The 13,338-nt window shown below is 43.3% G+C and overlaps 2 protein-coding genes across 2 annotated transcripts; one reads left to right on the top strand and one right to left on the bottom strand.

Moving 5' to 3' along the window:
- The first annotated feature begins 8,067 nt into the window (after window positions 1-8,067).
- On the top strand, window positions 8,068-9,665 carry LOC101771536 (probable inactive 2-oxoglutarate-dependent dioxygenase AOP2). Its single transcript, XM_004973386.4, has 3 exons — window positions 8,068-8,603; window positions 8,746-9,070; window positions 9,168-9,665. Exons 1-3 carry the CDS (start codon window positions 8,248-8,250, stop codon window positions 9,441-9,443), a joined length of 957 nt encoding a protein of 318 aa, XP_004973443.1. The 5' UTR covers window positions 8,068-8,247; the 3' UTR covers window positions 9,444-9,665.
- A 1,382-nt stretch (window positions 9,666-11,047) lies between these two features.
- Window positions 11,048-12,970, bottom strand: LOC111257714. Its single transcript, XM_022827755.1, has 4 exons — window positions 12,688-12,970; window positions 12,379-12,573; window positions 12,212-12,264; window positions 11,048-11,833 (listed from the first exon to the last, which is right to left on the bottom strand). The coding sequence occupies exons 1-4, from the start codon at window positions 12,968-12,970 to the stop codon at window positions 11,048-11,050; spliced, it is 1,317 nt and encodes a 438-aa protein (XP_022683490.1).
- Window positions 12,971-13,338: the final 368 nt, after the last annotated feature.

The raw sequence follows: 13,338 nt of genomic DNA, 5'->3' as shown, positions 1-13,338 counted from the left end.
AAAATACACTATGTCATAGGTATCATGAACATATTCATGTATTAGACTGCAGGTACAAGCATACACATATATCATACAGACAACGACTGGGCAGGAGTAAATACACGTTATTGTGATGGTGAAAATAACAAACACAAATACTAGACACCTCCATTAAGTTTCGGAATACACTGACCGCAAATTATGTTATAGTGGCTACTACCAATTCAACTGGATTCTTGCTTAAAGAACTGATAGAGATGGACTGGTTGTGCAGCAAAGAAGCACAATGGCAGAACAAACTGATCTAGTATCTTATTTCCCAAATGCTTGTTCTGAGAACATTCAGTCCAATATGCAATTCAAACTTCAAAATAGAGATAAATAAATAAAACTATTAATTGAAAGATAACATTGTAAAATTGGAGTCAGGAACCATGTTCTGTTTCGCACTATCGCAAGCAGATAGGGTAGACAATAAATAATGCATAGCAAAGAGGCCAATAGGAAAATAGTCAAGAGTGAGCCTGACTGTACCTGCTATCCGATGCCCATGTGGTTTCTTCGGTCCATCATTCATCAGAATCATGAGAAGTTGCTGATGGTGGTGGCAGAGGGAACCTTGAAGCTCCAGCTCCTCACCTCCCTCCTTGCTTGCTACAGCCAGCAATTGATAAAAAAATAGAACACAATGATTAGCTGGTAGTATAGTCTAGCAGTGTAGTTGTATATAGAATGTCATTGGAAGTCTAACAAGTGCATAACAGAAGAAAGACATCGATCTATTCTTCAAATATATACTACTTCAGTGCAGAACCATGTTATCATTCTAGCAGCTCACAAGCCACAGCCATTTCGCATCAAAGTACCACCATGTTTTAGATGCACACGGAGATTAAGCTATAAAAGACAATAGTTACTCAGGGAAGCATATGTTCATGCAATAGACATTCAGAGCTGAACAGATGCATGTAGAAAAACAGATCCCTACCTTATTTTTGATGCATGTAGCAAATAGATCAACTATATTATCCTAATAGCATTCTTATAACAGAAGCAATCAGGGGCAGTTGTCATCTTTCATAAGTCAGAAGTAACAACCAATTATTCACTCAACAGGCAAGTGCATAGCTATCAGATATCTCTTGTAAATTACACCGGCACATTATTCAATCAACAGGCAATGACAAGGTGAAGAGCATTCATGACATTAGACATCAACGAAGACCTGAACTACTAGAAATTCAGAAATACTGGTTGTAGATCAATTCAGAAAATAAAATGGCATGAACTGCCCACGGGAATCATGTTACTTATAATGAAATAAAGATGCCAACAGGACCACAATCATGAAGTACAAGAAAATCACAACATATCTACGAATATATGTCACAGATGTACTAATGATTAATCAGGCATCTACAGAACTCACTAATAGAGCATTAATTCAGGTATTTCTTTTAAGCATTCGTAGGTGTGACTGAGATTCATTCTTCTCGTATCTATTAAGAGTTGAAGCACAATCCTTTGAATAAATTCCTCCGCACAAAAACATCATAGAATCTGAAACAATGCTTTGGAACCATACTAGTCTCACTAAAGATCGAGTTTAGTAACTGCGCTTGGATCTGAAATCAGCAGGTCAAAAATCTCACCTGGCGATGCTGAGTTTGGTGCAGGAGTAGGAAGAACAGAAGGGGGCGACGGGCGTGGAGGTGCATCGCTGCTGGCCATGGAAGGGCCCCACGCAACTCCGGCACTAGCCTACCAGGGAGGTGGCCTCCACCCTGGCTGCCCGTATCCCACCGCCCCTAGCAGGCTGGCCAAGGGAGGTGGGCTTGCCCCACGTTGTGCTGCTAGGAGGCCGTCGAGGGAGGCGGCCCCATCCCGCGTTGCTCGCCGGCAGGCGGAGGGAGGCGGCCCCGCTCCGTGTCATGCTGCTCACGTGCCGACCGAGGGAGGTGGGCCCGCCCCCATGCTGTGCCACTAGGAGGCTGTTGAGAGAGGCAGCCCTGTCCCGCGTTGCTTGCCGACAAGCGGAGGGAGGCGGCCTTGCCCCGTGTCGCACCGCTCACAAGACAGCCGAGGGAGGGGGGCCACCCTGCGTCACGCCGCTCGCAGGCCGGCCGCTGGAGGCGGCCTTGCCCCACGCTTTGCTACCCGTCAGGGAGCTGGCTTCCTACCGTCGCCGCCCCGCGGGAGGAGGCCGATGAGGAGAGAGGAGAGGCTAGAGAGGGAGCAGCGGTGGGTGGATCTGCGAGTAGAGTAGGAGTGGAGGCAGGTGGATTTGAGGGAGAGGGAGTGGGAGTTGGAGTGGAAGGGAGGCGTCGGGTGTTGGAGCAGAGAACTAGGGTTTCAGGAGAAATACCTTTTATTCATCCTGGGATCAATTCGAACTGTTGGATCAGTTCTGGACGACTAAGATGAACTAGGCCTCATCAGAGAACGTCCCAGGCCCAATTGATTCAGCCCGTTTAACTAAATTATGAACCATTTTTATTTCTTAACGTTTTTCTTTTTCCTTTTACATTTTATTATTGCACCATTTTGAAGTAATACACAAATAATTATCTTATACACACCAAATCATTTTTTTATATGTAATAGATTATGCATAAGTTGCCTTCTAGAAGTTTAAAAAATTTAGGAACTATTTTACTATTTTCTATATGTTAAATAAATTTCTACATGGATATCAAAATTAATTCCAAATTGAACTACATGAGAATTTAATATGATACAAAAAATTGCAAAAAAAATATATTTAGTCTTATATATTCCATTCTAACCCATGTTCTGAATATAGATAAAAAATTAAATTATCTTCTAAGGACAATTGAAACTTCTAACTCCAAACTAGCACATAATAATTACAATAATATCTAAATTTGGTTAAAAAATCTACAAATTCGTATGACAACATATTTTTGGTGCATAAGCTTGCCATAAAAAAATTAAATGATTTTAATAAAGTAGAACCATACATTGTTCACAAAAGGTTAAATCTCTCACATAGTTTCCTATAATTCAAGTCAGACTTTGAGATTTGAACACTTCATAATATTTTGAACTTGTATACACCTCAAATTTGGACACGACCTTATGATTACCATAGCATTAGAAAATATGAAGTTACATTACCAATTGTTTGCATAAACATGTTTTCTATTCTATACTTGGGTAGAATAAAACAAGCCATATGTAAAAGATAAGTAAATAGTAATTAACAAACAAAAAAATACCACTAAATGAAAGATCGTGATTATAGAAAAATTCAGGAAAAAGAACTTGTGCTCTTTTTTTCTGAATTTTAGCTCCCACCACGTGGTGCAATGGTATTGGACGAAACAGTTGCACATGGATTGCACGAGGGCGATCCGTGGTGTCGCTATTGAGCGAATTGTGAGCTGTCACGTGGTGACAGTAGGCTGGACATGGCACGAACTAAAAGATTATTTAGAGAAAAATATAACAACATGACATGAACAAAGAAGTAGTGCAGTGGTGAGGCGACCGCAGTTGCCGAGTGGGACGTCACCACATCAATTCCATATGGAGCGCTTTTGCATTTTCCTTTTTATCTATTTTAGCTCTATCAAATTATAAAAACATGTCAATGCAATACGAGAGCAAGGATGGCAAATGCAAGACTACTAAAGCACTATAATACTTAAACCATGATCATTTCTAACTAGGCTAATCCTACAATCAACACAGCTCTGATACCACTTCTGTTACATCCGGTTTTAAAGGCAAAATCAGATGACTATCATATGTGTGCCAGATCAAGTTTCACACATGACAACTTCAGTAAATATCAAATACAATGTTATAACGTAAAGGGGGAGTTAAATAGATTACATAATCAAAAGCTGAGATAAAATCTCTAGTATAAGCAGCTGATCTCCAACAACTCCATAGGCAGTTGACTGGGGCAAATGTACGCCTGCGAATCTTCAAAATCTTCAACATAGTTTCCTTGTACTGAACAGTGGATATAGCAAGTGTGAGTACACTTATGGTTGGTACTTAGCAAGTATGGGGAAAATGTTGTTGTGGGCCAAAAATTATTTGCCAAATTTATTCTCTTGCTAAGGATTGAAGGTGCTCTTATAAAAAAAATTAAATACTAATACTCACAATTGAAAATGTTGCTCAATGGAAAGGCATGCAATTTTGATCCTTGAGATTTGGGTTCAAACCCTGTTGGTGGCTTTGTTTTTTTCTTATTTTTCCGGTTTAAAAATTTCTTGCCTTGATGCTGATCTATGACGAATTTTATAGAACGTCGTTAGTTAGTGGGCCGGATTGTGATGAATTTGATAAAATGCCACAATATTTTGGGCCTAATATCCAGTGTTGCAAATCTGTGATAGAAAATTAATAATTGTCACAAATTATGTATGGTTAGTGACTTTCTCTGAAAACGTCATGAAAAATCCGTCATAGATTAAATAGTTTGTTGTACTGGCTAGAAATTTCAAGAGCAATGGAGTCTTGTAGTCATCCTTCTTGCTAAAGAGGTTTGCACTGTTTTCTAAACTTAAGGGGGGGGGGCATGGCCACCTTTCTCTGCACCATCCTCCACCCCTCCTAAATTGGACAAAAACTTTGACGCAAAAATAAAAGTTTTCTAAGGTGTACCATCATCAATAACTAAAAGTGTTAGATTGATAATATAAGGTTGATATTACTATATTCATTATGAGGCATACTTTTATGCTAACTATTTATATTTAAAGTAATATAATTTTTATAGATATTATTGGACAAAGCACGATATTAAAGGCCATATTGATGTCACACTCGGTTTTAAAGGTAAAACCAGATGACTATCATATGTGTGCTAGGATCAAGTTTCACACGTACAATGACTTCCGTAAATATCAAATACAGTGTTATAATGTAAAGAGGAAATTAAATAGATTACATAATCAAAAGTTGAGATAAAATCTCTAGTATAAGCAGTGGATCTCCAACAACTCCATAGGAAGTTGACTGGGGAAAACGTACGCCTAGCAAATCTTCAAAGTCTTCAGCAGAGTTGCCTTGTACTGAACAACAGATATAGCAAGTGTGAGTACACTTATGGTTGGTACTCAACAAGTATGGGAAAATGTGTAGTGTAAGGCTAATCAAGGAATAGCTGACTAGTTTATTGCATTTAAGAACTTTTAAAGTTGGTCAAGTTTAATTAGCAAGCTATCTACTAGAATGTAAGTTTATACCTCCCAATTAAGCATAAAAGAATAACTGAACACGAACATAAATAAAGCATAAATAAAACACAGTTAATTACTTTTCAAGTTCAATTATCATGCGAGGGTCCAAACCGCTCTTGACCATGAGCACGACTGTTATAACAATTTTTAGACACTCAGGTTGTACAACTTTACCCATAAATCATGTCTCCCATGTCGCCCGGGTTTGCAAGGCCCTTAAACATTGGTAAGGTGAGTGGCTAGGGATTCACTACATAAGTAGTAGTTTGCTAAGGTTTCGACAATTGCGTGTGCATAACCCTCCCCTAAGGTGAGTATCTACAAAGAGAATACCACTCAAAGGAGCCGACCTATACCCCATCACAAGACCCCCTCTTGCCCTTTCGGTAAGACTACCACACACAAGACTTTCTAATTAATAAGCTAAGACCAGAGCCTGTTAGTCTTATGGTTGTACTATTTTCCTGGGTGGTCACTCCATGTTTCCAGTTAAGGCATGTGAGTGGTTGTAATTAATAAAGTACATAACATAAGTAAATTAGGTTCATCATTGTTCATTACATCCCACCATAAACTAGGTATAGCAACTAGCATATCTACCCAATAATAAAGTAAACCCAGGTTAACAAGGAATAATATGGAAACTAGGCACAACCTTAAATAGGACCCATCATATTAATTAGGACTCAAGCGTTCAAGCGTGCACAGCATATACGTTTCATATATAAATGTGGTATAGGACAGAATGTGATCAAGGGCACACTTGCCTTCCTTAAAGTCCTGATGCTGTTCAGAGTCTTCGAAGTCTTCTTCTTGAAATTCCTCGAACTGCGCTTCTTCTAGCATCACAAAAGCATCCAAAGAAACTAAACAAGCAAACAAAGAACTAAAATAAGAAAACAATACACCAAATAGTAACAACAAGGCAAAACAAGGTCATAAAACTATTCTATGTGTCAAAACAAGGCAAGAATCGCTTAAAATAGATTTAAAACATCCAGGGGCAAAACTTAAAGAAACCGAGGGCTAAAACCTAATCAAACGTGCAAACCGAAGGGCTAACATGCAAAAAGACTAACTCAGGACGTCGAGCATGATTTTGTACAAGAGCTAAAACAGAAGAAAACGAACTTAAATCTAATTACTTTTGAACTGCGTAGGACCTTGGGTGCAAAAACTAGAAACTGCAAGGACACTTAAAACAGCATGGGCAGCTTGGTTGACCGGTATGCAACCAGTTTGACTTGGTATTGGACTCGGTTTGGGCTGTTGATCCACGATTAGATGGCTACGGTGTGACATGACATGAGCGGCGGCGCTGCGAGCGATGGAGGGCAGCGGAGCTACAGCGGAACTCACCGGACTTGGCTCGATCTCGAGCTTACGGCCACGATCCTCTATGGGATAAGCTCTAGAGAGAGCTAGGGACATAGCGAAGTAGCTCAGGTTGTTCTTACAGCGGCAGAGGTGATGTCGGTGCTAGGCGACGTGGTTGGGCGGCTCAACGGTGAATTCGTAACTTTGGTGAACTTGAGCGAAGGCTGGAGGTCATGGGATCGCAAAAGATCTGAAACGGAGCTTCCTCACCTCAACGCGGATCTCCTAGTGGTGCTGTGGTCGATGGGGAGGTGACGATGGAGGAGATCCACGGCGGCGGGTCTTGCGGCTAGGGTTTTGCACTCGTGCGGCGGCGCTGGGGCTCAGAGAGGGTTTTTGGTGAAAAGGGGATAGCAGAGGTGGTGGTGGTGGCTATATAGGCGGCTGGGGGTTGCTCCTTGGCGTGTGCGCCACGAACCGGGAGGTGGACACAGGGGCGGCCGCAACTTGGTTGAGCTCGGGTCAGACCTAGTGCGCTAGAGGAGATGATGGGTGGGGCCCATAGCGTAGAGAGACAGGGTGGAGGTGGAAAGGAGCCGGGGCACTATCGACGTCAATGGCAGCTGCGCTGAGTGGAAGCTGGGCCAAGCTGCATTGGGTTGTCGACGTGCTGCTGCTGCGCTGGCTTGCTGTCACTGGCCTGCTGCTACTGCCGCTGCTGCCTAGCTGGGCTGAAAGGAAGAAGAAGACACGGGCCAAAGGAAGAAGAAGGCCGGAGCTAGAAGAAGAAAGAAAGAAAAGAAGAAAAAGAGAAACTTTGCCATTTTCAAAAGGGATTCAAACGAACTTGAATTCAAATCTGAAATTTGAACGCTGCAACCAAAAATAATGCACCAGCATGAATGCAACAATGCAAACCTATGATTCTTTAATTAAATTTCATAAAAACAAATAAATGCCTTGAAAATTAAATAAAACCTTATAAAATCCTTAAATCCTTAAACAAGCTCAAATAAATTCTAGAAAATCCTAATAAATTTTATTGACTTGCAAATGATGAAAAATTAGGGTGTTACAGTCGATGCCTTAATGTACACATATTTGGGGTTGGAGTAGCTTCTACGGTTGGGATCCACGTTAGGTTTCAAGTCTTGTGTGTCCTAATACAGGCTATTTCTTTCGGTGGTAAGCAATACATTCATCCATAGTGACATGCCTAAGATGACTTTATTATTCTCAAGATATATCAATCTAGTCTCCTAAAGATAGCGACATGTCCAAGACAACTTTATTAGTCTCTATCACTAGCCGGAGGTGGTTTGAGTGTCAAATTATTCACGGCGCCAGACTAGTACAACATACTTGAAAGTTGAAGTTCTCTGAAATCTCGAGACCAGAAATTTCAGGTGGCAATGGAGTTTTTGTAGTTCGTCTTCTTTCTTGCCTTGCACCGAATTTTGTTTCTTTGTGCTGTTTAGTGCACTTTGCGTGTTCTAAAGTTGGACAAAGTTGACACAAAAATAAAAGTTTGCTGAGCTGCCCACGAGGCCACGACAAGCACGATTCGCTCGTCCGTATACAAAAGGCCAAGGCCCCCAGCGGTGTCACATGATGAACTAGGCCACTACACCCCGTTGACTTTCTGCAGCTACTTCACATCACGCGAACCAAGATCCAGCACAAGCCAAAGCGACGCCCGTGATCCGGCGAAGGCGCAGAGCTGCGAGCCATGGAGATCGCCAGGGTGGACCTCCGCGGCGTGGTGCCCGGCGGGCCGGGGTGGGAGGCCGCCCGCGCGGCGGTGACGGCGTCCATGGTGGCGCACGGCTGCGTCGTCGTCGTCGCGCACGACGCGCTCGACCCCGACCTCCGCCGGGCGCTGTTCGGCCGCGCCCTCCCGGAGCTCTTCGCGCTCCCGCTCGAGGTCAAGCAGCAGACGGTGTCGTCCAAGGGGATGTTCAGAGGCTACATCGGCCAGCGCCCCGGCATGGACTGGGAGAGCCTCCGCGTCGGGGAGCCCACGAACGCCGACAACGTCCGCGAATTCGCCGACTTCCTCTGGCCGGAGGGCAACCCGGAGTTCTGGTGAGACCACACGCACACGCTTGATCCTTTGTCCTCTGTCTTTTCCAGCCATCTTGAGAATCTCAAATTGACATGCATGCTCTGTTCTGAATTGGGGGAAACAATATTAATCCGTTTCTTCGTTGTGTCCGGCTATGCCTAGTGAGACGATCGTGTCGTTCGCCAAGAACTTGCGGAAGCTGGAGGAGATGGTGGAGACGCTGGTCCTGGAGGGCCTCGGCGCTCGGGGAGAGAGTGTAGCCGCCCACATGGACATGCTCGGCCAAGGCATCCGGATGTCGCACTACGGCGTGCCGCCGGACACGGAGACCAGCATGTCCATGCAGGCGCACTACGACGACAGCATGGTCACCATGATCGTGCAGCACGAGGTGGAAGGGCTCGAGGTGCATGTTGGGAACGGGCGCTGGGCCGCCGTCCCTCCCGAGCCCGGTACCTTCGCCTTCATCGCCGGCGAGCAGTTGAGGGTACGATCCTCCCTTCGCGCTTCTCGATCGGAGCCGTCACGATTCCTCGATTGATTCTCACGCCGTTGCGCGTTTGTATGTGTGTTGTGCGGCGCAGGTCGTCACGAACGGGCGCGTGCCAGCGTGCCTCCACCGTGTGAGGACGCCAAGCAACCGCGAGCGGTTCTCGGTGCTGTTCGGCCGGCGGCAGAAGGACGGCGTCGCGGTACGCGCTTTGGATGACCTTGTCGACGCCGAGCACCCCTTGGCGTACAACCCGCTGAAGCACGAAGAGTACTCCAAGTGGCGTTACTCGGAGGAAGGGTTAAAATTGGAGGATCCACTGAAAGCGTACTGCGGAGTGGAGAAGGATGGAGCCACCACCGTGGTTTGATCGCAGCTCGCATGTCAGCCTGTCCATCCGTTCCGAAGTCGCTATCATTATGAATGCCCTGTTGTTATATCCAGTTACCTAGAGTGACGTTTTAATCGAGTTGCATACTAGTACAGTTGATCTATTGAAACTTTGACCTTAAATACCAGTTCACAAACTGAAATTGAACATTTACAGGTGGCGAGGGTAATTTTATTTGGCCTTTGAAGGTCTATTTTGATATATAGCACTGACAATGCCCAAACGTCCCCTAAAAAGCTTCAGTTCGCACAATGTTAGGCAACATTTGCTAATATGGCTAACAACTCTTGCAAAAAAAATAAACCAACAGTTGCAATAAAGTGTGACATGGTCATATGATTCTAAGAGGAGGATCTTAGTGAATGTTTGGTTGGAGGGGTGGGCGGGATGTGGTCGGCAGCCCTCTTTTTCCGGGTGTTTGGATCAGCAATGGCTTAGGAACAGCCCTAATAAGAAACGGATATTTTCTCTAGACCCAAGATGGCCCTGTCCATCCAAATCGAGCGGATCAAGTCGTTCCTCACGGCGACTTGTCGTGCAGGGCACATGAGCGTTTGGAAGAGGAAGAGGTCTGGCGACCACGCTTCGAAGGAAGATGAGAACGAATACAGCGGGAGGAGGCGCCGATGATTGCTAACTTGCTAAGGCAAGCGGACGCCCGCAGCGGCGGGCAGCAGCTTAGGCAAGATAGGGTAGCGTGTGTTGGAAAAGGCCAGCAGAGCAGTGGGTGAAGGCAAGGTGGTCACACGGATCGAAGGTCGTTTCTCTACTAGTGCTTCCCAACCGGCAACGGCAGCAGCAGCAGCAAGAGCAAAAGCAGCAGGGAGTGGGACGTGGTGGTCCTGGATCCCAATAAGTCCTGCTACTACCAATACCATTGTTGCAACAAGCTCACCTCTTATGTCCACCACCCTGCCAGTGGCACCATGCCCAAGCCGACCAAGCCCACACGTGAGCGGTCGGTGTTCCCTTTGCCCTTGTCCACCCGGCAGGCACGGCCGCCACCCAACAAGCTCCAGCAGCAGCACAAGATGCAGAAGCCGGCAATAGAGCGGGAGGCTCTGTTGGTCCGACGATCCATGGAGCCCAGGAACAACAAGACGAAGGCTGCTGCTGCTGCGCCGACCTCACCAATCCCATCATCGCCATGGATCGCTTCATCTTCCTCTGACTTGCACTCCCCTCCTTCATAGATTGCTTCATCTTCCTCTGACTCACGCTCATCTCCTTCATTTATTTCATGTAAGGGATTATTGGTGTATGTATCATCCAAAGAAGAAAAAATAGCATGGTATGGTATCACTACTGAAAAACTCGGCATTCGTCCCGACGCTTAGTACCGGTTGGTCTTTGACCCAGTACTAATGTAAGCATTAGTATGGGGTCTAATGGCTAGTTCCCTAGGAACCCCCCTGACCCCCTTTAGCAGTGGCGGACCTAGAATTTTACCATAGGGTATGCCGAAAAAAAATTATGCAATTTAATAAAACCATTTACAATTTGATAAATTCAAAGATTAAGCTAGAAACAATAACAAATCACAATATAAATAGTTTGAAATATAGTATAAAAAACTTACAATATTACTTGTCTGCTTTGTTTACCCGCTGTTTTTTGAATGACATGAATGTCTTGATTATATCTTCTTCGTCCACTTGGAAGAAAATATCCCGCTCAATGAATGTGACTAGACAATCATTCAAAACACTATCACCGAGCTTATTCCTTGATTTTGTTTTCACTTTAACCATTGCAGAAAATACTCTTTCAACACTCGTTGTTGCCACTGGTAAAAGCAATATCAATTTAAGAAGCAAGTAAACCATATCATATACTTTGTGCCTCCGTGTTTGAACAAGCTTAACTGAGAGATCAACGATGTTGTCTAGACCCTTGAGGCTATCATCTCGTCGCATGTCATTAATATAATTATCAAGTTGCAATTCAAGTTTTAGAAAATCATTGTTGGAGAAGTCCTTAGGATAAAATTCAGCCAATCTACGTATCTTCTGTGCATCAAACGAAGCATATGAATTGGAAGGACTGAAGGCTGACATACAAGAAAGTAGCTCCATATTGATCTCATCAAACCGATTATCAAGCTCTTGACTAATTTGATCAATGACACCAATATATACTTCTCTTCTAAAATGGTCATCATTTGTTTGGCTTCGGGCTCGGGCATACCTTGCTGATTTTCCATACGGCACATAATCACCATCCATAGCAGGAACTTCAACATCATGTTTAATGCAAAAAGAAGTGACCCTCTCAAGGAAGTGGTCCCAACCATTAGACCTTAACTGTTGCATTTTATTCTTTGCCACATTAACAAGGGAGATTGCATTAAGAATATCTTGATCCCTTCTCTGCAAACACTCGGATAACTCATTTGTGTATCCAAGAATAACAAACATTAAGTGCACAAAGAAAATGAACTCAAAGGTTTCAAATGCTCCAAGCACAAAATGTATCTTTGTCCAATCATCCTTATGTGAAATATCATCACCAAGACCAATGAGCACATCATGGATTGAGGAATACATAGTAATGATGTTGCATATAGTTTTGTAATGAGAGCCCCATCGAGTTTCACCAGGCCTAGGCAAACTCATCTCTTGATTTAATCCACTCCCTGATTCAAGCTCACCACACTCAAGTGCTTTCTTGATATTCTCAAGCATAGCATTTCGAAGCATACAATGACGCTTGCAAGAAACTCCAATAATATTCAACAAGATAGATACTTGATCAAAAAAGCTCTTACAATCAGTATTTGTCTTGGCAATAGCAACAAGAACTAGTTGGAGTTGATGTGCAAAGCAATGAATATAATACGCAGAAGGTGATTCTTGCAAGATTAATGTTTTTAGCCCTTTGATATCTCCTTTCATATTGCTGGCCCCATCATAACCTTGACCTCTAATTTGAGTCATAGTCAATCCATGACTAACAAGTAAACCCTCAATAGCTTCCTTAAGTGACAAAGAGGTAGTATCATCTACATGAACAACTCCAATAAAGTGTTCACAAGGCCTTCCAAGTTTATCGACATAATGTAAACAAAGAGCTAGTTGTTCTTTATGTGATATGTCACTAGACTCATCACCTAAAATTGCATAGGGCTCATCACCAAGTTCTTCAATTATTTTTTTTCTAGTTTCTATGGCACAACAATGAATAATTTGCTTTTGTATCTTTGGGCTAGTTAAGGTGCAATTACCTGGAGCATTATTCAAGACATACTTGTTCACTTCATCACTATTTTCTGCAAGAAACTTCAAAAGTTCAATGAAATTTCCTCTGTTGCTAGACTCTTCATTTTCATCATGTCCACGAAATGCCAATCCTTGATGCAAAAGGAACTTGATACATCTAAGTGAATATGTCAACCTTTTCTTATAAAGATGAAGATCCTCATCAGTCCACTTCTCAATGCGATAATCAATTGCTACCTTGGGATTCATAAAACCAATGTATCTCTCCTGAGCTGCATTGTGTGCCATAGAACCACTATGTTTGAGAAGTGCTTTGTTTCCTATATTCCAATTATTCCATCCACCAACAATAAATGTATTTGACCCAGTACCCTTCTTGAACAAGTAGCATATAAAGCAAAACACAGAATCCTTCTTGATACTATATTCAAGCCACTCATGATTATACATCCATACAAAATTGAATTGGCGATCCCTACCACCAATTTTTCTTGATGGAAAATCATGATTAATAGGTTTGAATGGACCTTTAGTAATATATGCTCTTCGAATTGCATCTTGATCATTAACATGATAATTTTCAATGGGCTGCCTTTCACTTGGATCACGTGGAAGGCAATTGATGTCATAAACTGGCGGCTATGATGCGGGTGGTT

Source organism: Setaria italica, chromosome VI, assembly GCF_000263155.2.
Source record: "Setaria italica strain Yugu1 chromosome VI, Setaria_italica_v2.0, whole genome shotgun sequence".
In the NCBI taxonomy this organism is placed as follows: Eukaryota; Viridiplantae; Streptophyta; class Magnoliopsida; order Poales; family Poaceae; genus Setaria; species Setaria italica.
Note: the sequence above shows the minus strand (reverse complement) of the source record. Positions and strands in the feature narration are given on the sequence as shown.

Excerpts from the sequence above, each read along its gene's own strand:
- LOC101771536 (XM_004973386.4), top strand. The coding sequence starts at position 8,248 with ATGGAGATCGCCAGGGTGGACCTCCGCGGCGTGGTGCCCGGCGGGCCG. Across the intron at positions 8,604-8,745 it reads GAGGGCAACCCGGAGTTCTG|TGAGACGATCGTGTCGTTCG; the intron begins GTGAGACCACAC and ends GGCTATGCCTAG. Across the intron at positions 9,071-9,167 it reads TCGCCGGCGAGCAGTTGAGG|GTCGTCACGAACGGGCGCGT; the intron begins GTACGATCCTCC and ends TGTGCGGCGCAG.
- LOC111257714 (XM_022827755.1), bottom strand. The coding sequence starts at position 12,970 with ATGGCACACAATGCAGCTCAGGAGAGATACATTGGTTTTATGAATCCC. Across the intron at positions 12,265-12,378 it reads GACTCAAATTAGAGGTCAAG|TTCTTGTTGCTATTGCCAAG; the intron begins GTTATGATGGGG and ends AACTCCAACTAG. Across the intron at positions 11,834-12,211 it reads GTAAGAGCTTTTTTGATCAA|AGAAGGGATCAAGATATTCT; the intron begins GTATCTATCTTG and ends GAGTGTTTGCAG.